This window comes from Salvelinus sp. IW2-2015, linkage group LG5, assembly GCF_002910315.2.
Source record: "Salvelinus sp. IW2-2015 linkage group LG5, ASM291031v2, whole genome shotgun sequence".
In the NCBI taxonomy this organism is placed as follows: Eukaryota; Metazoa; Chordata; class Actinopteri; order Salmoniformes; family Salmonidae; genus Salvelinus; species Salvelinus sp. IW2-2015.
In genome coordinates this window covers 11634041-11657050 of record NC_036844.1, presented here as the reverse complement: position 1 = coordinate 11657050, position 23010 = coordinate 11634041, and the positions used below count along the sequence as shown (strand labels likewise).

General features: G+C 43.8%; 1 protein-coding gene across 1 annotated transcript in view; it reads left to right on the top strand.

Annotated features, from left to right (window-relative positions):
• The window catches only part of LOC111963913 (high affinity cAMP-specific and IBMX-insensitive 3',5'-cyclic phosphodiesterase 8B), an 85117-nt gene extending 62341 nt beyond the window's left edge, over positions 1 to 22776 (top strand). The window contains exons 14-23 of the mRNA XM_070443553.1: positions 206 to 360; positions 7830 to 7897; positions 8613 to 8740; positions 8830 to 8831; positions 9645 to 9843; positions 13558 to 13775; positions 14274 to 14412; positions 18036 to 18203; positions 20596 to 20725; positions 21735 to 22776. Coding sequence (XP_070299654.1) covers positions 206 to 360; positions 7830 to 7897; positions 8613 to 8740; positions 8830 to 8831; positions 9645 to 9843; positions 13558 to 13775; positions 14274 to 14412; positions 18036 to 18203; positions 20596 to 20725; positions 21735 to 21844 — 1317 coding nt within the window. The 3' untranslated portion in view covers positions 21845 to 22776. The remainder of the gene's footprint in view (positions 1 to 205; positions 361 to 7829; positions 7898 to 8612; positions 8741 to 8829; positions 8832 to 9644; positions 9844 to 13557; positions 13776 to 14273; positions 14413 to 18035; positions 18204 to 20595; positions 20726 to 21734) is intronic.
• Positions 22777 to 23010: the final 234 nt, after the last annotated feature.

Below are 23010 nucleotides of genomic sequence, written 5' to 3'. Positions count from 1 at the left end.
TGACGTTTCCCTTCAGTGGCTGTGTGTGTGTGTGTGTGTGTGTGTGTGTGGTGTGTGTGTGGTGTGGTGTGTGTGTTGTGTTGTGTGTGTGTGTGTGTGTGTGTGTGTGTGTGTGTGTGTGTGTGTGTGTGTGTTGTGTTGTGTGGTTGTGTGTGTGTGTGTGTGTGTTAAAAAAATAACTGTGTGCTACATCTCCCTCCTCCAGGTGATCAACATCATCAACGCGGCCCAGGAGTCCAGTCCGGTGTCCGTTAGCGGAGGCGCTGGACCGGGTCTGGAGATCCTGAGGACCACAGAGCTCTACTCTCCTCAGCTGGCCTCCAAGGAGGACGACCCACACACCAACGACCTTGTAGGGGGCTCATGAGCGTGAGTTAGGGGCTACAGACACGCTCTCACACACACACACACTACACACACACACACACACACACACACAACACGGCACGCATGCACACACACACACACACACACACACAAACATACTTACACACACACCGACGTAACACACACATTCCTTCACAGGCCCAATTTAATCAAAGTCTGGAACCAGTTTTTAGGATACATGAAAAATAGAAAATTCTCACACATGTAAAAGGCATGTTTAATTTTGTGAAAATTGTTTTGTAAAGACAGGTTTTTATTTGAGCACGATTAATACAAAATGTGCATTCATTGGGGGTTCGAGTGGGTGGGGGGGTTTGTTCCCGGAAACTCCTGGCTTGCAGGTTTTTGAATAGGCGTCAGGTTTTAAGTTTGGATTGGAATTGATTCCTCCTGGTCAAGGGCTTCAGACTGGACGAATGGCTACAAACATAGCTTATTTACAACAGGATTCACACAATTCAATATCATTTAAAAAGGGTTTTAAGAAAACATGTAAATTATTTTAGATTGGTGCCACAACATTTGAAGTGGTTGGGTGTCATTCGTCCAGTCTCACACAGGCAGAGACCCACTATGACACACACACACACACCACACACACACACACAACACACACACACACACCACACACACAACACACACACACACACACACAACACACACACACACACACACACACACACAGACACACAACACACACACACACACACACACCACACACACACTGAAGATCCATTAACATCCATTACATTCACAGTGATCAACGTCCTGGAAACAGAGAGTTATAGACTGTTTGTGTACAGGGAATTTAACTCTCCTCACCTCTTCCTCATAATCTCTCCTCACCTCTCCTCTCCTCACCTCTTCCTCATAATCTCTCCTCACCTCTCCTCTCCTCACCTCTCCTCATAATCTCTCCTCACTCTCCCTCACCTCTCCTCATAATCTCTCCCACCTTCCTCTCCTCATTCTCTCTCACCTTCCTCTCTTCACCTCTCCTTTCTCCACTTCTCCTCTCTTTACTTCTCCTCACCTCACCTCTCTTCACCTCTCCTCACTCTCCTCTCTTCATCTCCCTCACCTCCCTCAACTCCCCTCCCCTCCTATTCTCACAAACACAATACTCAAACGCAAGAGTTCCTGAGTTATGTGGGATATGTCTCGTTGGGTGAATTAGAATGCTGAAGTCATGTTACAATGTCAAATATGTTGTTATTAGCCAGATTTGCGATATACATACCCAAAAGAGAGTGATTTGTCGTCTTTTTTCCTTCTGCAGGACGGCTTACGGAGACTGTCTGCAACGAGTATGTCTTCTCCAAAGACTTTCTCAAGGAAGCACCAGTCTGTTTTCCTCATAAAACATCACATAAATATGATATTTATTCATTATCCTACCAGAATACGACTGCTACTTACATCTAGGAACCCTGGGGTTCACTCTAACCACACAAACTGAGTCTAATAATGTGTCGTTTAGTGGGTATATTTGTGTTGCATAATGTATTTTTCATGAAATGTAATTACACTGGAACCGTTCACAGTACTACACGTGATGGGGACATTTAGTGTATGGACCTCTGTCTGTCTGCAGAGTGATGGAAAATACAAAAGTCTCAGATCGTTTATTTAATCAGTTGGAGGTCTAGTCCATCGGCAGTCATTGCGTAATCCACTTCTATTAGTTCTAAGTCGCGATGGGAGAGATAATTACGTAATACGTCTTCTTTCTGAGAAATGGAAAAGGGCACTGCTGAGAAAGTCCAGAAAAGTCCTCTCCTGCTAATCTTTAGGAAGCAGCATGTCTTTTTGCCCCTTGCATTTCTTAATAGACCTTAGTAGACTTCTTAGTAGACCTGTATTTTGACCCTTTACCATGAGGCAGTGTTGCCTAAGTAACTTAGGCATACAGCTGAGGACTAAATTGGAAATTGTGTTGTTGCTAGTTGCCTCTCAATTCCCAAATTGCAATCAATCAATGTATCAATCAATAAATCAATGCTTGTGCAGGCGCGTGAATGAAGTGCAGTGCGTGTGGTTCTGACAGTTTGAGCCAGGATGTCAGCGGCCATCCCAGTAACGCTGAATGACACCCTTCCGGCCATCGCTGAGATGCTGGATGGCGAAGACCAATGGGAGTTAACATCCTGGAGCATGGAATCGGTGTTCACCTTCGACGTGCCTGAAAAGACTCTGAAAAGAGCGAAGATGAACGAAGAAGAAACGACGCAGGACAGAGGGAGGAGATGAAAGAGAGAGAGAGAGAGAAGGAGAGAGAGAGAGAGGAGAGGAGAGAGGAGAAGAGAGAGAGAGACGGAGAGAAGAGAGAGAAGAAGAGAGAGGAGAAGAGAGAGGAGAGAGAGAGATGAGAGAGGAGAGAGAGAGAGAGAGAGAGAGAGAGAGAGAGAGAGGAGAGAGAGATGAGAGACGAGAGAGAGAGAGAGAGAGAGAAGAGAGAGAGAGAGAGAGAGAGAAGAGAGAGAAGAGAGAGAGAGAGGAGAAGAGAGAGAGAGAGAGAGAGACTGAAGAGAGAGAGAGAGAGAAGAGAGGAGAGAGAGAGAGAGGAGAGAGAGAGAGAGAGAGAGAGAGAGAGGACCAATTACAGAAGGGACTTGAACGAACACCCCTTCTCTCTATCACTTCAACTATCTCCCCTGTCCTCTCTTGTCATCCCCAGCAGACTCTGACCTACCTGGGCTTGAAGATCTTTGCTCGCGTTCGGGGTGTGTGAGTTCCTGAGCTTGCAGTGAGGCACGCTACGCTGCTTGGCTCCAGGTCATGAGAGGTCTAATACACAGCTCCAACTCCTACCACAACTCCACCACGCCGCTGACGTCCTCCACGCTACAGCTACTTCCTACGCAAGGAGAAAGGTCAAGTTAGGCCAAACCACACACACACACACAGAGATAAAAGGACTCTCCTCAGAGGCCGTGATGAGACCTTTCGGTCACACCTGCAATATTGCTATGGAAGGTACGACAGTGCACTGTACATAGAGATGGTTGGATGCTGCCACAACGTAAACTACTTTCAACAGGTGAAAGGACTACTGACACCAGCAGCTTGAAGTATCAGCGCAACATTACCACGGCCTGACATCTCAGTGTGTTGACTGATAAGTTGTCTATGTAATTCCCTGCCATGTGTGTTTTCAACAGCGTGTCATAGAGTATCAGTTTGCTTTGCTTGGCAGGAAGAATGAATGTATGTCAGATTGACCGTGAGAGTTGATGATGGGATTTTTTATTGTTTCATATTGGACTCAGTCAACTACGTGTTGTGCCTTGAGGGCAATGAGATCCTAAATACATGCTTTCTTTTCTTCCCGCTTTCTTCCCGTCCAATAAAATCTGCTTTCCCTTGTCATAAAGTGAACATTGCTATGATTATATTATTAGTTGTGCTCGCCATGCGTGCATTTAGGTATATCCTTTGTTGGAGGTATGGGTTATGCTGAAGAGAAGAGCACCAGTATTTATAGCTATGCACGTCTCACGACAATTGGGCATGAGCTAATCGAGCACTCAAACGGGCGTCCAAACTTGATCTTTAACAAGAGATCAAATTTCTGAGACAACGATTCGTTTGCTTTGACTCTAGTGTTCCATTTGTACATTGCATTTGCGTGCACACAAAAAAGAAACCAAGCCCAAGCGTCACCAGTTCTTCTCACTAATCCCCTTTCCGCCTTCCGTGTCTCAATCACTCAATTGCTGTTCCGAACCGCTTGCCTCTGACACAGCGTGCTGAATGTGCGCAAACAAGCGTTCCTTAGGCCTACAGATTAAATGCCTATAAAAGTGATATCAACTGAGTGGGATACACAAGCTACACTCCTTGCCAAATGATGACAGTTTTATCACAAATTCAAAGAGAACTGGTTGCCTGAAATAGGGAATATGTTTCTTAACACGAACGCTGCAGTTTGGAAATAAAATTGCTTCCCGTCTATTTTTCCGGGCTTAGCTTACTTTTGCAACTGCTAGTGCCTTTAGTATTGGTGTTTAGGCTATAACCAGAGATTGCAAGTATTTGCTGTTTACAGTATTTGAAATACGTATTTGATTTTACTTGACTGAACTACACAACTATTCTGTTTTGTTAATGAACAATGACAATTGCCCACACAGCATGCTGAGTATATTTCTAATTGGCTCCACCCCAAAACAAGGCCAATATACCCAGTGTGCTTTGCAGTTTCATTTTGACATGTTCCTTTTCACATATAACATTTTACATTTTTATCCAGATGTGACTTGCCCAACTCAAGGTAGATAAACTACATATCATAGTCATGAGCAAAGAAACAACTTTTTTGTAACTGTTATTGAGAATGTTGTTGCAGTCCCTGATATTTTATTAAAATTACATTTCATGTATGGTATTTTGTATATAACCCCCCCCCCCCTAAGCATAGATAATAAAATATGAAAATATTGGCAGAAACATTGTTTAATCAAGACAAAGAGTGTATTTTCTCAGAATATAATGGCATAGGCCTTACTCACCAAAACTGTATGGCCATGGCTGTAACTCATCACCGTGCAGTGTTTCAATGTGGAATTGTGATCCATTTAGAAAATTTACCAAAGAAACAGGCAGAATAAACTAAATTGAATGTCTGCTACATAAAAGAAGACATTTTGGTTTTGTAACCTGAAAATGTTTTTTTTACTCTTTTACAATTCGGCCCGTTTCAATGTATCACTCTTTGAAAATAACTGTGTTCCAGACACGAGATGCCGCTCACTTCGCACTGCATAATAATAGTTGTCTATAACTTTGGATATAAACGGCTTCGGGAAATAGGAGCGTCTTGTCTGCCTAAATTAAACAAAGACAGTGCTATGCCAAAGCAAGTTTTTGAAAGATTGTGTTCCACATTATTAATCAGTTTTATGTTACTACTTAACCAGGAAGTAGTTAAGAAAAAATGATTATTTTCAATGGACAGCCAGGACAGTGGGTTACTGCCTTTGATTCAGGGGCAGACGACAGAATTGTAACATCTGTATCATCTCAGGATTCGATCTAGCAACCCTTCGGTTTACTGGCAAACACTCTAACCACTAGGCGACACCTGCCGGCTTGCAATAAATTCACTCGTAAATTGGCACTTGTTTTTTTATTGGCTGAATAATACAGGGACATTTTGCAATTCAGATTCGTTATCTTAATGGTTATGATAAATTGATGCATATGTGCGCCACTGTTGGGCATATAACAAGCCGCCTTCAGAAAAGTACCTCGAGACCCCTTGACTATCATCCCACAATTCTGTTACATTACGTCGTATTCTAAAATTCATTAAATAAAACCATGTTCTCTCATCAAATCTACCCAACAATACCCCATAATGACAAATTGAAAACAGGTTTCGAGAAATGGTTTGCAAATTAGAAACTTAAATTTAGTAAGATTCAGGACCCCTTGCTATGAGACTCGAAATGAAGCTCAGGTCCAAAACCTGTATTCCATTGTTCATCCTATGAATAATCCTTGAAGATGTGTTAAATTCAATTGATTGGACATGATTTGGAAAGGCACTACACCCTGTCTATACTTAAGGTTCCACAGTTGACAGTGCATGCAGAAGCAAACCAAGCACGAGGTCGAAGGAATTAGGCCGTAGATCTCCGAGACGGGATTGTGTGAGCACAGATCTGGGGAGGACCACCCAAAACATTTCATTGCAGCAGTTGTAAGGATCACCAAGAAACCCATGTGGTTATCCATCATTCTTAAATGAAAAAGTTTGGAACACCAGGACTCTATCCTAAGAGTCTGGCCGCCCGGCCAACAATGAGCAATCGAGGAGGAAAGGGCATTTGGTCAGGAAGAAGTGACCAAAGACCCAAGTCCACTCTGACAGAGCTCCAGTGTTCTCTGTGGAGATGGTTAGACTCTTCCAGAAGACAACATTCTCTGCGCAGTACTCCACAATCCAGGCCTTATATGGCTAAACGTGGCACAGATGGAGACACTTCTCAGTAAAAGGCACGTGAACAAGCCCCCTTGGAGTTTGCCAAAAGGCACAACTAAAAGCACTCTCAGACCATGAGAAAAATATTCTTGGTCTGACTGAACCAAGATTGAACTCTTTGGCTATGGAATGCCAAGCGTCATGTATCTGGAGGAAACCTGGCACCATTCTACGGTGAAGCATGGTGGTAGCGCATCCATGTGTGGGGAAGTAAACGGAGAAAATACAGAGAGTCCTTGATGAAAACCCTGCCTTCCAGAGCGCTCAGGACCTACAGACTGGAGCGGTTTCAAACTGTCCAACGCGAACAACAAACCCCTAAGCACACAAGCCAAGGAACAACGCGGAAGTGCATCTCTGAATGTCCATTGAGTGGCCCAGCCCAGAGCCCGGATTTGAAACCCGATCGAACATCTCTGGAGAGACCTGAAAATAGCTGGTGCACGACACTCCCCATCAACCTGACAGAGCTGAGATGGACCCGCCGGAAGAATGGGAGAAACTCCCCAAATACAGGTGTGCCAAGCTTTGTAGCGTCCAGCACCCAGACGACTCTGAGGCTTGTAATTGCTTCTTTTTTCCAAGTACCTCGAGCACTCCAAAACACAAGTTGCCTCGCAAATGTCTAAAATGACTCAAATTTCGATTCCTGTAGTTGAGTACTATTATTCCTAGGTTGTATCGGGTTTATCTCAGGGCAGTCTAGACCAATAGGACGATGGTGGCTGCATCTGGATCCGGCACGGTCCATAGACGATGGACCCCCGAGGGAGGACAAACAGCTATCCTGTGCCAACGCAGGAGTAGAGCTGGCCAATCCTGTACAATGACCCACAGCTGTTGTAGAGAGTCACCACGCCGCCCTCGCGCTATCCACACTCACCGTCAGGCAGCAAGAGCAACATCGTTCAAGACAATCGCAGAGTACAGTCACAAGAGATTAGAAGCACACTCTTTCGTAGAACATCAACAGCCTAAGCTAGTCCCATATCTCGTTATGTGCTGTCTTCATATGTATTGTGCTGTCTTGCAACATTCTATGGGCAAATGTACACGGCAATTGACCATGAGCATAAGAGTGGCAAGACAGCACAAACCATATTCTGGGAAACCAGGATCTCTCTCTTGGCTCTCCTCACCTCTCCTCTCCTCATCTCTCCTCACCTCTCCTCTCTTCACCTCTCCTTTCTCCACTCTCCTCTCTTTACTTCTCCTCACCTCACCTCTCTTCACCTCTCCTCACCTCTCCTCTCTTCATCTCCCCTCACCTCTCCTCAACTCCCCTCCCCTCCTATTCTCACAAACACAATACTCAAACGCAAGAGTTCCTGAGTTATGTGGGATATGTCTCGTTGGGTGAATTAGAATGCTGAAGTCATTGTACAATGTCAAATATGTTGTTATTAGCCAGATTTGCGATATACAGTACCAAAAGAGAGTGATTTGTCGTCTTTTTCCTTCTGCAGGACGGCTTACGGAGACTGTCTGGCAACGAGTATGTCTTCTCCAAAAGTACTTTTCCAAGTAAGCACCAGTCTGTTTCCTCATAAAACATCACATAAATATGATATTTATTCATTATCCTACCAGAATACGACTGCTACTTACATCTAGGACCCTGGGGTTCACTCTAACCACACAAACTGAGTCTAATAATGTGTCGTTTTAGTGGTATATTTGTGTTGCATAATGTATTTTTTTTCATGAAATGTAATTACACTGGAACCGTTCACAGTACTACACGTGATGGGGGACATTTAGTGTATGGACCTCTGTCTGTCTGCAGAGTGATGGAAAATACAAAATGTCTCAGATCGTTTATTTAATCAGTTGGAGTCTAGTCCATCGGCAGTCATTGCGTAATCCACTTCTATTAGTTTAAGTCGCGATGGGAGAGATAATTACGTAATTACGTCTTCTTTCTGAGAAATGGAAAAGGGCACTGCTGAGAAGTCCAGAAAAGTCCTCTCCTGCTAATCTTTAGGAAGCAGCATGTGCTTTTTGCCCCTTGCATTTCTTAATAGACCTTAGTAGACTTCTTAGTAGACCTGTATTTGACCCTTTACCATGAGGCAGTGTTGCTAAGTAACTTAGGCATACAGCTGAGGACTAAATTGGAAATTGTTGTTGTTGCGTATTGCTCTCAAATGTCCCAAATGCAATCAATCAATTGATCAATCAATAAATCAATGCTTGTGCATGCGCGTGAATGAATGGGTGCGTGCGTGTGTGTCTACAGATTTGAGCCAGAGTCAGCTGGCCATCCCAGTAACGCTGAATGACATCCCTCCGGCCATCGCTGAGATGCTGGATGGCGAAGACCAATGGGAGTTTAACATCCTGGAGCTGGAATCTGTCACCTGTAGAGTATGAGGAGATGAGAGGAGGAGAGGAGAGGGGGTGGCGAGAGAGAAGGAAAGAGAGAGAGGACAGGAGCTGGAGGCTGCCACCGTAAGAGGTATGAGGAGGAGAGAGGAGAGTGGGGTGCAGAGAGAAGGAAAGAGAGAGAGGAACAGGAGCTGAGGCTGCCATGCTATGATATGGAGAGGGTGAAGGAGAGGGAGAGGGGGTGGGAGAGAGAGAAGAAAGGAGAGAGACAGGAGCTGGAGGCTTGCCACCTTAAAGTATGTGAGGAGAGGGAGAGGGGGGTGGCGAGAGAGAAGGAAAGAGAGAGAGGACAGGAGCTGGAGGCTGCCACCTGTATGAGGTATGGAGGGAGAGGGAGGAGAGGGAGAGGGGGTGGAGAGAGCGAGAGGACAGGAGCTGGACAGTTGAGGGAAGTGGTGATGAGTAAGAGAAGGATAGGTTGTTCGGGGGTTAAGGGAAATGGAAGATAGAGGTTACTATACACTCAGTGTACAAAACATTATGAACACCTGCTCTTTCCATGACATACACTGACCAGGTGAAAGCTATGATCCCTTATGGATGTCACCTGTTAAATCCACTCTAATCAGTGTAAATGAAGGGGAGGAGACAGGTTAAAGAAGGATTTCTTAGTCTTGAGACAATTGAGACATGGATTGTGTATGTGTGCCATTCAGAGGGTGAATGGCCACGACAAAATATTTAAGTGCCTTTGAACAGGGTATGGTGGTAGGTGCCATTTTGTGTCAAGAACTGCAGAGCTGCTGGAGTTTTTCATGCAACTCAATATTAGGAAGGTGTTCCTAATGTTTGGAGTATTCAGTGTACACCAATACAGAAGGGAAAGAACACCCTCCTTCTATCACTCATCTACCTCCCTGTCCTCTCTCTGTCATCCCCACAGACCTCTGACCTACCTGGGCTTGAAGATCTTTGCACGCTTCAGTGTGTGTGAGTTCCTGAGCTGCAGTGAGGCTACGCTACGCTGCTGGCTGCAGGTCATAGAGGCTAACTACCACGCCTCCAACTCCTACCACAACTCCACCCACGCCGCTGATGTCCTACACGCTACTGCCTACTTCCTACGCAAGGAGAAGGTCAAGGTAGGCCAAACACACACACACACACACAGAGATAAAGACTCTCCTCAGAGGCCTGATGAAGACCTTTCGGTCACACCTGCAATATGCTATGGAAGGATACAACAGTGCACTGTACATAGAGATTGGTTGGATGTGCACACGTAAACTACTTTCACAAGTGAAAGGACTACTGACACCAGCTAGCTTGAATGTATCAGCGCAACATTACCACGGCCTGACATCTCAGTGTGTTGACTGATAAGTTGATCTATGTAATTCCCTGCCATGTGTTTTCAACAGCGTGTAGAGTATCAGTTTGCTTTGCTTGGCAGGAGATGAATGTATGTCAGTGACCAGTGAGAGTTGGAGTGGGGATGTTTTTATTGTTTTCATATTGGACTCAGTCAATACGTGTTTTGCCTTGAGGGCATTGAGATCCTAATACATTGCCTTTCTTTTCTCCCCGCTTCTCCCCTCCAATAAATATCTCCTCTTCTTGTCATAAAGTGAACATTTGCTAGTGATTATTATTATTAGTTGTGCTCGCATTGCGTGCATTTTTTAGGTATTATTCCTTTGTTGAGTATGAGGTTATGCTGAGAGAGAGCTTACACAGTATTTATAGCTTATGCACGATCTCAGACAATTGGGCATGAGTAATCGAGCACTCAAACGGGCGTCCAAACTTGATCTTTAACAAGAGATCGAAATGTTTTCTTGAAGACAACGTTCGTTTGCTTTGACTCTAGTGTTCCATTTGTACATGTGCATTTGCGGTGCACAACAAAAAAAGAAACCAAGCCAAGCGTCACACAGTTCTTCTCACTAAATCCCCTTTCCCCTCCGTGTCTCAATCACTCAATTGCGTTCCGACCGCTGCCTCTACACACGCGTGCTGAGTGCGCAAACAAGCTTCCATTAGGCCTACAGATGTAAATGCCTATAAAAGTGTATCCAACTGATGGGATACACAAGCTACACTCCTTGCCAAATGATGACAGTTTTATCACAAATTCAAAATGAACTGGTTGCCTGAAATAGGGAAATATGTGTTCTAACAACGAACGCTGCAGTTTTGGAATAATTGCTTCCCGTCTATTTTCCGGCTTAGGCTACTTTGCGAACTGCTAGTGCCATTTAGTATTGGTTAGTTTAGGCTATAACCAGAGATTGCAGTATTTCTGTTACATGTATTTGAAATACGTATTTTGATTTTCACTGGACTGAACTACACTTCAACGTATTTTCTGTTTTGTATGAACAATGAACAATTGCAAAGCATGCTGAGTATATTCTAATGAGCTCCACCCCAAAACAAGGCCAATTATACCCAGTGTGCTTTGCAGTTCATTTTGACATGTTCCTTTTCACATATACATTTACATTTTTATCCAGAGTGACTTGCCCAACTAAGGTAGATAAACTACATATCATAGTCATAGCAAGAACAACTTTTTTGTAACTGTTATTGAGAATGTTGTTGCAGTCCTGTATTTTTATTAAATACATTGATCTTTATGGTATTTTGTCATATAACCCCCCCCCCCCCTAAGCATAGATAATAAAATATGAAAATATGCAGAAACATTGGTTTAATCAAGACAAAGAGTGTATTTTCATCAGAATCATTAAGCATAGGCCTACTCACCAAACTGATGCCATGGCTGTAACTCATCACCGTGCAGTGTTCAATGTGGAATTGTGAATCCATTTTAGAAAATTCCAAAGAACAGGCAGAATAAACTAAATTGAATGTCTGTACATAAAAGAAGACATTTTGGTTTGTAACCTGAAAATGTTTTCTTTTAACTCTTTTAAATTCGGCCCCGTTTCAAATTATCACTCTTTGAAAATAACTGTTCCAGACACGAGATGCGCATCACTTCGCACTGGCATAAAATAGTTGTCTTAACTGGTATAAGGGCTCGGGAAATAGGAGCGTCTTGTCTGCTAAATTAACAAAACAGTGCTATGCCAAAGCAAGCTTTTTGAAGATTGTGTTCCACAATATAATCAGTTTATGTTACTTTAACCAGGCAAGTCAGTTAAGAAAAAATTATTATTTTCAATGACAGCCTAGGAACAGTGGGTTAACTGCCTTGTTCAGGGGCAGAACGACAGATTTGTACCTGATCAGCTCGAGGATTCGATCTAGCAACCTTTCGGTTACTGGCCCAACACTCTAACCACTAGGCGACCTGCCGGTTGCAATAAATTCATCTTAAATGGCACTTGTTTTTTTATTGGCTGAATATATACAGGGACATTTTGCAATTAGTATTTGTTATCTGTAATGGTTATGATAAATGATGCATTGTTGCGCACTGTTGGCATATACAGCGCCTTCAGAAAGTACTCAGACCCCTTGACTTCTCCCACATTCTGTTACATTACAGTCTTATTCTAAAATTCATTAAATAAAACATGTTCCTCATCAATCTACACACAATACCCCATAATGACAAATTGAAAACAGGTTTCGAGAAATGTTTGCAAATAGAAAAACCTTATTTACGTAATTATTCAGACCCTTTGCTATGAGACTCGAAATTGAGCTCAGGTCCAACCTGTTTCCATTGTTCATCCTTGAGATGATCCTTGAGATGTGGTAAATTCAATTGATTGGACATGATTTGGAAAGGCACACACCTGTCTATATAAGGTCCCACAGTTGACAGTGCATGTCAGAGCAAAAACCAAGCCACGAGGTCGAAGGAATTATCCGTAGATCTCCGAGACGGGATTGTGTCGAGGCACAGATCTGGGGAAGGACACCAAAACATTTCTGCAGCATTGAAGGTCACCAAGAACCCAGTGGTTTCCATCATTCTTAAATGGAAAAGTTTGGAACCACCAAGACTCTTCCTAGAGTTGGCCGCCCGGCCAAACTGAGCAATCGAGGGAGAAGGGCATTGGTCAGGGAAGTGACCAAGAACCCAATGGTCACTCTGACAGAGCTCCAGTGTTCCTCTGTGGAGATGGTAGACTCTTCCAGAAGGACAACCATCTCTGCAGTACTCCACCAATCAGGCCTTTATGGTAAAGTGGCCAGATGGAAGCCACTTCTCAGTAAAAGGCACGTGACAGCCCACTTGGAGTTTGCCAAAAGGCACCTAAAGACTCTCAGACCATGAGAAACAATATTCTCTGGTCTGATGAAACCAAGATTGAACTCTTTGGCATGAATGCCAAGCGTCATGTCTGGAGGAAACCTGGCACCATTCCTACGGTGAAGCATGGTGGTAGCAGCATCATGCTGTGGGGAAAGATAAACGGAGAAAAGTACAGAGAGATCCTTGATGAAAACCTGCTCCAGAGCGCTCAGGACCTCAGACTGGGGCGAAGTTTCAACTTCCAACAGGACAACAACCCTAAGCACACAGCCAAGACAACGCAGGAGTGATCTCTGAATGTCCTTGAGTGGCCCAGCCAGAGCCCGGATTTGAACCCGATCGAACATCTCTGGAGAGACCTGAAAATAGCTGTGCAGCGACACTCCCCATCCAACCTGACAGAGCTTGAGAGGAACCGCCGAGAAGAATGGGAGAAACTCCCCAAATACAGGTGTGCCAAGCTTGTAGCGTCACACCCAAGAAGACTTGAGGCTGTAATTGCTTCTTTTTTTCCAAGTACTCGAGCACTCCAAAACAAAGTGCCTCCAAAATGTCTAAAAATGTCAAATTTCGATTCCTTGTAGTTGAGTAACATTACATCCTGGTTGTATCGTTTTCTCAGGGCAGTCTAGACCAACTGGACGAGGTGGCTGCATTGATCGCGGCAACGGTCCATGACGTGGACCACCCGGGGAGGACCAACAGCTTCCTGTGCAACGCAGGAAGTGAGCTGGCCATCCTGTACAATGACACAGCTGTGTTAGAGAGTCACCACGCCGCCCTCGCCTTCCAACTCACCGTCAGGGACAGCAAGAGCAACATCTTCAAGAACATCGACAGGTACAGTCACACAGAGCTTAGAGCAACATCTTCGAGAACATCGACAGCCTAGCCTAGTCCCATATCTGTTTGTGCTGTCTTCCATATGTTTGTGCTGTCTTGCAAACTCCTATGGGCAATGTCACCGGCATGACAATGAGCATAAGAGTTGGCAAGACAGCACAAACATATTCTGGGACCAGGCTAGAGTCACATAGAGTTTAGGAAAGTAAAAGGTGGTTTCCACATGAAGCTTAAAGTGTTTCTACAGTAGAATTGCTAACCAGAGGCCATGTCCTTGTCAGAAGAATGAATTGACATGCCTCTTCCTCTACGCCATAAGAGGGATCACGTAACCACTGGCGACAGATATGGAGCATGTTGGGTTATTACCCTGGAACATATCATGTGATGAGATTAACTTCTAGGTTTTTATGAACCTAGAACTTCTTGGAAAACATTGAGGACAGTTGATTATCCTGGTCCTGTAACCCGCCTCTCTGTGTGTGTTTATATTAGGACTCAGTTCCGGACATTGAGGCAGGCCATCATTGACATGGTGCTGGCTACAGAGATGACCCGCCATTTTGAACATGTCAACAAGTTTGCCAACAGCATCAACAAACCAATGGCTGCCATCGAGGAGTCCAGCTCAAATGTAAGACACAGACTTCTCTGTGTATGTGTGTGTTTGTGTGTGTGTGCTAGCGTCCGTGTGCAGTTTATTAGTCATTAACATATGCTCATCGTGGTGTGGGAACGGAAAATACTAATATATATACGTATAAACTCAGCAAAAAAAGAAACGTCCTCTCACTGTCAACTGCATTTATTTTCAGCAAACTTAGCATGTGTAAATATTTGTATGAACATAACAAGATTCAACAACTGATACATAAACTGAACAAGTTACACAGACATGTGACTAACAGAAATGGAATAATGTGTCCCTGAACAAAGGGGGTGTCAAAATAAATCAAAAGTAACAGTCAGTATCTGGTGTGGCCACCAGCTGCATTAAGTACTGCAGTGCATCTCCTCCTCATGGACCGCTCCAGATTTGCCAGTTCTTGCTGTGAGATGTTACCCCACTCTTCCTCAAGGCACCTGCAAGTTTCTGGACATTTCTGGGGGGAATGGCCCTAGCCCTCACCCTCCGATCCAACAGGTCCCAGACGTACTCAATGGGATTGAGATCCGGACTCTTCGCTGGCCATGGCAGAACACTGACATTCCTGTCTTGCAGGAAATAACGCACAGAACGAGCAGTATGGCTGGTGGCATTGTCATGCTGGAGGGTCATGTCAGGATGAGCCTGCAGGAAGGGTACCACATGAGGGAGGAGGATGTCTTCCCTGTAACGCACAGCGTTGAGATTGCCTGCAATGACAACAAGCTCAGTCCGATGATGCTGTGACACACCAGACCATGATGGACCCTCCACCTCCAAATCGATCCCGCTCCAGAGTACAGGCCTCGGCGTAACGCTCATTCCTTCAACGATCAACGCGAATCCGACCATCACCCCTGGTGAGACAAAACCGCGACTCGTCAGTGAAGAGCACTTTTCGCCAGTCCTGTCTGGTCCAGCGACGGTGGATTTGTGCCCATAGGCGACGTTGTTGCCGGTGATGTCTGGGGAGGACCTGCCTTACAACAGGCCTACATGCCCTCAGTCCAGCCTCTCTCAGCCTATTGTGGACAGTCTGAGCACTGATGGAAGGATTGTGCGTTCCTGGTGTAACTCAGGTAGTGCTGTACCTGTCCTGCAGATGTGATGTTCGGATGTACCGATCCTGTGCAGGTGTTGTTACACGTGGTCTGCCACTGCGAGGATGATCAGCTGTCCGTCCTGTCTCCCTGTAGCACTGGCTTAGGCGTCTCACAGTACAGACATTGCAATTTATTGCCCTGGCCACATCTGCAGTCCTCGTGCCTCCTTGCAGCATGCCTAAGGCACGTTCACGCAGATGAGCAGGGACCCTGGGCATCTTTCTTTTTGTGTTTTTCAGAGTCAGTAGAAAGGCCTCTTTAGTGTCCTAAGTTTTCAGAAATGTGACCTTAATTGCCTTTCGTCTGTAAGTTGTTAATAACTTCTTATGGCTGCAGGGGCAGTATTGAGTATCTTGGATGAAAGGTGCACAGAGGTGCCCATAGTAAACTGCCTGCTCCTCAGTCCCAGTTGCTAATATATGCATATTATTAGTAGTATTGGATAGAAAACACTCTGAAGTTTCTAAAACTGTTTGAATGATGTCTGTGAGTATAACAGAACTCATATGGCAGGCAAAAACCTGAGAAAAAATCCAAACAGGAAGTGGGAATTCTGAGGTTGGTCGATTTTCAACCAAGCCCCTATTGAATACACAGTGGGATATGGATGAGTTTGCACTTCCTACGGCTTCCACTAGATGTCAACAGTCTGTAGAACCTTGTCTGGTGCCTCTACTGTGAAGTGGGGCCGAAGGAGACAGGAATTAGTCAGGTCTATCATGACCTGACCATGGCCGCTGACCATCGGCGTTCACATGAGGGAGCTCTGTTCATCGCACATTGAAGTCAATGTAATTCTCCGGTGGAACGTTACTAGATTTATGTTAAATATTCTAAAGATTGATTCAATACATCATTTGACATGTTTCTACTGACTGTTACGGAACTTTTTGACATTTCGTCTGCTTTAGTGAACGCGCTTCCTGACTTTGGATTTGTTTACCAAAGACGCTAACAAAAATAGCTATTTGGACATAAAATGATGGACATTACCGAACAAAACAACATTTCTTGTGGAAGTGGGAGTCCTGGGAGTGCATTCCGACAAAGATCAGCAAAGGTAAGTGAAGATTTATATGCTTTTTATGTGTTTTGTTGACTGCACAATTTGGCGGGTAACTGTATGGCTTCTTTTGTGGCTGAACGCTGTTCTCAGATTATTGAATATTGTGCTTTTGCCATAAAGCTTTTGAAATCTGACACAGCGGTTTGCATTAAGCACAAGTGTATCTTTAATTCTATGTAAAAACATGTATCTTTCATCAAAGTTTATGATGAGTATTTATGTTATTTGACGTGGTCTCTGCAATTTCTCCAGATATTATTGGAGGCATTTCTGAACATGGCGCCAATGTAAACTGAGGTTTTTGGATATAAATATGAACTTTATCGAACAAAACATATATGTATTGTGTTACATGAAGTCCTATGAGGTGTCATCTGATGAAGATCATCAAAGGTTAGTGATTAATTTTATCTCGATTTCTTGCTTTTGTGACTTCTGTCTTTGGCTGAAAAATGACTGTGTTTATCTGTGATTTTGCGGTGACCTAACATAATCGTTTGTGGTGCTTTCACTGTAAAGCCTATTGGAAATCGGACACTTTGGTGGGATTAACAACACAGATTACTTTAAAATGGTATAAGATACATGTATTGTTTGAGGAATTTTAATTATGAGATTTCTGTTGTTTGAATTTGGCGCCCTGCACTTTCACTGGCTGTTGTCATATCATCCCGTTAACGGGATTGCAGCCATAAGAAGTTTTAACAATGCCTACACTGTATTTCTGATCAATCTGATGTTATTTTAATGGGGGAAAAAAAATGATTTTTTTTTTTTTTTTAAAGGACATTTCTAAGTGACCCCAAACGTTTGAACGGTAGTGTATATATTATAAGCATTAATGAGAGAATGGGAATAACAGTATTTTGACATTTATCAATGAACTGTTCTAGGTGGTGGATCATTCTTGACGCACGCGGCAAACTGTTGAGCGTGAAAAACCCAGCAGCTTTGCAGTTCTTGACACACTCAAACCAGTGTGCCTGGCACCTACTACCATACCCCGTTCAATGGCACTTCAATCTTTAGTCTTGCCCATTTACCCTCTGAATGGCACACATACACCATCCATGTCTCAATTGTCTAAAGGCTTAAAAATCCTTCTTTAACCTGACTCCGCCCCTTCATCTACACTAATTGAAGTGGATTTAACAGGTGACATCGATAGGGGATCATAGGTTTCACCTGGATTCACCTGGTCTGTCTATGTCATGGAAAGAGCAGGTGTTCCTAATGTTTTGTACGTCAGTGTATATTCACACACACGGTCAGTTCCATGTAAAAGGACCCATGAGCACCACCATGTGAAGTTCATAGGAGCGTATCAAATGTAGTGTCAAATGAAAGCTAAGCGTCTATATGTGTGTCTGCGTGTGTGTTTGTGTCTCTGACCTTGTCTGTGTGCGTTTCTGACCTTGTCTGTGTGTGTTTCCCTGTAACAGAGTGAAGGCAGTGACAGCGAGGGCCCAGCCAGTATCAGGAACAGCCCAGAGAACCGGCTGCTGATCAAGAGGATGATGATCAAGTGTGCTGACGTGGCCAACCCCTGCAGACCCCTGGAGCTCTGCATAGAATGGGCTGGACGCATCTCCCAGGAGTACTTCGCACAGGTGAGTGGGTATAAAAAGATTTCTATTAGAAATGATTTTGGAGGCAGGTCGTAGTACTCCTAACCAAAACTTCAGCTAAAATCAGCTGTGTTCAGTGTGGTTTTAACCCGGCTCAACACTCTAAGAAAGGCGGGAGAGTATGTCATAGCAGCTTTGGCTTTTCTCCTGCTATAGGACAGTGTCTGCAGCTGGCCATCCTGACCTTAACAACTGTCTACTTAGCTATCTGTGTGCACCAATAGATCTGTTCCCTACCTTTTCTGCCTCTCTCTTTCTGCCTCTATCAGTCTGTCTGACCTTGTCTGTCTGTCTGTCTGTCTGGTGGTATACAGTGTGGGAAATGCATTTGTGTTGTCACATACAGATTTATTTTTTGTAATATATTTTAGATAAAAACTGAGGACACTTGTGAAATATTTTAAATTGGCCAGATAATGTATTTTATTTATATATATATATATTTTTTTTAATACATGCCAGATGTATTACAGAATGTATTTAAAATGTATATATAATCGTATGTAAAATGTAAATCACAATATATGTTAAATGCTTCAGAAAATGTATTGAATGTATTTCAAAAAAGACATAATTTCTTACAAGTATTTATCGATATATTTGGTCATTATTATTTTTAAATGTAGTTGGAAATGGTTTGTTAAATATATTCCAACATGCATTTAAATGTATTTGTAAGAGATATATTTTTTTATTCAAATGTATGGCAAATAGCTCAAGACCCAAATGTGAAATGCACTGTCCTCAAATGACCCAAATTCAGAAGAAATAGTGTGTCATTATAAATGTTTACTCATAACTCGCGATCCACTGTTCACATGCTCAGGACCCACTTTGGGTCCCAACTATAGTTTATCAAACCCTGTTCTAATAGGCTGCGGCCGCTACAATATATTTTGTCAAAATGCATTTTTATTGTACTTAACACATACCAAAAGCATACTAAAAACACTAACATGCATTTAAATGACTACAGAAATGACAACAAACATGATACATTATCAGTCATGTAGTGACTCCACGTCTTTCCTTGTACATATGACAAATCAACAAACAAACTTTAGGAGAGCGTTCCAACCAACGTCCAATGAGCAGAACTTAATATGTACTGGGTCATTCCACAAAATGAGTGTTAAGTAGAAATTGAGCACAATATGGAATTGTAAAAGCCTGTTATATGAAATGAAGTGCCCTTTAATATAGACCACAGGGAGAATTCATTAACTCTGATTTTCATTATGAAAAAAGACTTGACTTTGTGACTTAAAGGAAGATTTTAACCCACTAATCCCCAAAATGTCTCCAAGTGTTCACCATCGTTGTAAAGCCCCTAGTTATTTTGTTGCTTTGACAAAGTTATTTATGAAGATTATTATTTATTTCATGTGATTAGTGATTCATTTATGTCTGTGCCTCATTTTAAGGTTCACCCTGTTACGTGAATTTTACTCTATTTATTTCTAAAGAAACATTGAGCTTCTAACAGTCAAATCATTGTGTAAAGAAAGGTGAGCTGGTTCTACTCTTTTTGGCCATTTTCTGATTTTTTGTGTTGAAAAACTGAGCGGGTCGAGCATAACACGTCAACCCTGTTACCCTTAGATAGACAAGCTAGGAATGCTTTACCAACCGAAAAATGTGTGTGAATCTTACATTACATTGCCCCTCACTGTTGCACACAACAAGCTTCCATTCCCTGTCACAAGGGGATTCATGGCTGATTTAACTAGTAATTGCCAGTTCGAGGGCCATTCAAGTGGATTTTTCCCAGATGTGGTTATTTTGGTTATTTACGCAACATAACACCGCTAACCATCCACTCTAGAGCCATATAATACCACTCATTGGAAGCACAAGTCCTAGAACTACACTTTGACATATTGAGGGGCGTTGTAGGATGTATAGTTTTTGTTTAAATAATAACCATTTTTCATTATTTAATTAAGGTGAAGAGGCACTTACTTTTTTGAGATGGGAACACTTTTTTTAATGAAATTGAGCATGTGCTCTTCATGACAGAATGTGACATTTTTGTGAAATCCTTAGTTTACATTTTTTACTCACCATCACAATTTAAATTATATCACAGTTTTGGCTTGGTGGCCCAAAAAAACTATCTCCGTTAATCAATATGTAAAGTTTATTCATTTAAGAAGTCAAATTAGGAAACACATTGGCCACGCTGTAGACTAGATGTCATGCATTTCTGGAACATTGTCAGGTGTTACAACCATTTTAGCAAACATGCAAATGTATCCACAAGTATTTTGGAAAAATAAATCCGTATGTGGTGTTACTGTGTACATATATCTCTTGTATACTACAGTATGTGTGTGTGTGTTAACCTGTGTGTGAATCTATCCTTATATTTTAGACTGATGAGGAGAAGAGACAGGGTCTACCGGTGGTCATGCCTGTCTTTGACAGGAACACCTGTAGTATCCCCAAGTCTCAGATCTCCTTCATAGACTACTTCATCACAGACATGTTTGACGCTTGGGATGGTAAGAACACACACACACACACGCACACGCACACACACACACACACACACACACACACACACACACACACACACACACACACAGAGGACCCACAGGGAGGGGGGAGGAAATATGGAATAGAACTTTCCCATGCCTTCCCTCCTCTCTTCTCCTCCTCTCTTCTATTCCCTCCATCCCTGTAAAAGAGGTAGAGTCTTCCTTCTCACGTCACAGTGGAGCACAGTAGCCCAGAGGAAGGAGAGAGGGAGGGAAAAGGGGATGGGTCAAAAGAGGATAGTATACAGTTATTCCCCATTTCACCGTTCCCTCTGACATTGGGGTGTTGCCGGAGGTTACCCCCCTCCACCAGAGAAGGGAACACGTGTTTAAATTCAATAAAACTGATGATGTCACGGAAAAGTTCCTAGAGGCCACTGGGACAGGGTGGAGAAGCGGGGGGGTATCCGGGGGCCGGAGGGGTTAAGTCAAGACGCAGTGAAGCAGGACCTACTGTACACACACACACTAGCACAGACACACAAGTACACATAAAGTGCATACAAAAGCGCACACATTCACAGACGCACACGCAGAAGCACAAAGGCCGCGTTTAGACAGGCAGCCCAATTCGGATCTTTGGCTAATCAGATCAGCTGTGAAAAAGATCCGTTGTAAAAAGATCTGACGTGATTGGTCAAAAGACCAATTAGTGGAAAAAATATCAGAATTGGACTGCCTGTCTAAACGCAGCCTTTGTGCTTCAGTTTTGTAACACACACACACACACAAACACACACACACACACACACACAATCATATCGCACATATGCACTCACACAGCAGGTTTTAATGAATCAGGGTCAGGGCTGGGCCATTGCCGGGTGGTTGCCAGGTCAGGCTCATGCAGAGGGGTAACAAATGAGTCGGAAACTAGGAAGTAAACAACACACACACACGCTGCCTGAGACCCAGTTGCCCCAGCTGTCATTTCCGCTGGCGTTAACCTCACACTCTCCTCTGCCCCCCCCAGCCTTCGCCAGTCTACCTGGCCTCATGGAGCACCTGTCAGAGAACTACAAGTACTGGAAGGGTCTGGACGACATGAAGTGCAAGAGCCTGCGGCCGGCCCCTCCTCCGTGACCCCTCCATCCCTCCCTCTCTCTCCCCTTATCCCTCCATCCCTCCCTCTCACTGGGCTGGGGGAGACATCGAATGTAGCCCGGCGCTGGTATTAAGCCCCTCCCACGGTGATTCTACCCAGCTCCACACACAATGGACTGTAGACCATTGTAGACCTCAAGAGTCTGTAGACCTCAGAGTCTGCAGCTTGGAGCCCTGAGAAGAGACCAGGGGACTGACATACTGGCTGACAAATGACACCCCAATTCCCCATATAGTGCTCTCCTTCTGTCCAGACATCTTTCCCATCCCTAGTTATCGGATGTTACTTCAAACTGATTTCAAACAGAGAATCATTACGATGCCCCATGGCAAATTTAGCATGGGGGGGGGCTCTGGTCATAAGTAGTGCACTACATAGCGAATAGGGGGACATTTGAGAATTGCCCACTGAGACTCTCCAGCCTCTTCAGACCCCTCTGTGGTTCCTCTTGGGCCCCTAATGTGACTCTACAGCCCTCCTGACAATCTATCCCAACCAACCGCACTTTAGCAGCTCAAAAAAAACGTGTTACTTTCTCACATCTTTTCATTTTTTCCCTGTGATGTTGTCTGTGTTCTATATCTGTTTCTTTTATCTCAGGCAAGTGTCTGCTGTTGTTTGTCGTACCTCTGGTTTTTGTCCGTCCTTGCTTAGTCCCTACGGTAGTGTGTGGTGATGTGGGAACCAAAGGTTTGCTGACACATGAACTCCTTCTCCTGTACCAGGAATAATAGAGGAGAGAGCACAGAACTAAAGTATGTAGAGAGAAACCTGTTCCCTGAATCACACACACACAGCCAACTTATAAAACTGTAACTTAGCTCTCCTTGTTCTCTCTCCAGATGGAAGTATTAGGTAATATTGAGCTCTGATAAGCCCAGTTAGGCAGAGTAAAACAGAGGTGTGTGTGTGTGTGCTGTCTTTTTGTGTGTGTGGTGTGTGTGTGTGTGTGTGTGTGTGTGGTGTGTGTGTGTGTGTGTGTGTGTGTGTGTGTGTGTGGTGTGTGTGTGTGTGTGTGTGTGTTGTGTGTGTGTGTGCGTGCGTATTTGGCAGCAGACCCAGAGCGGTCTGTGTTCGCTCCATACCTGGGAGGTTTACAGAGCAGAGTCCAGCTGAACTGACTGCTGTAATATCTCTCTCTACG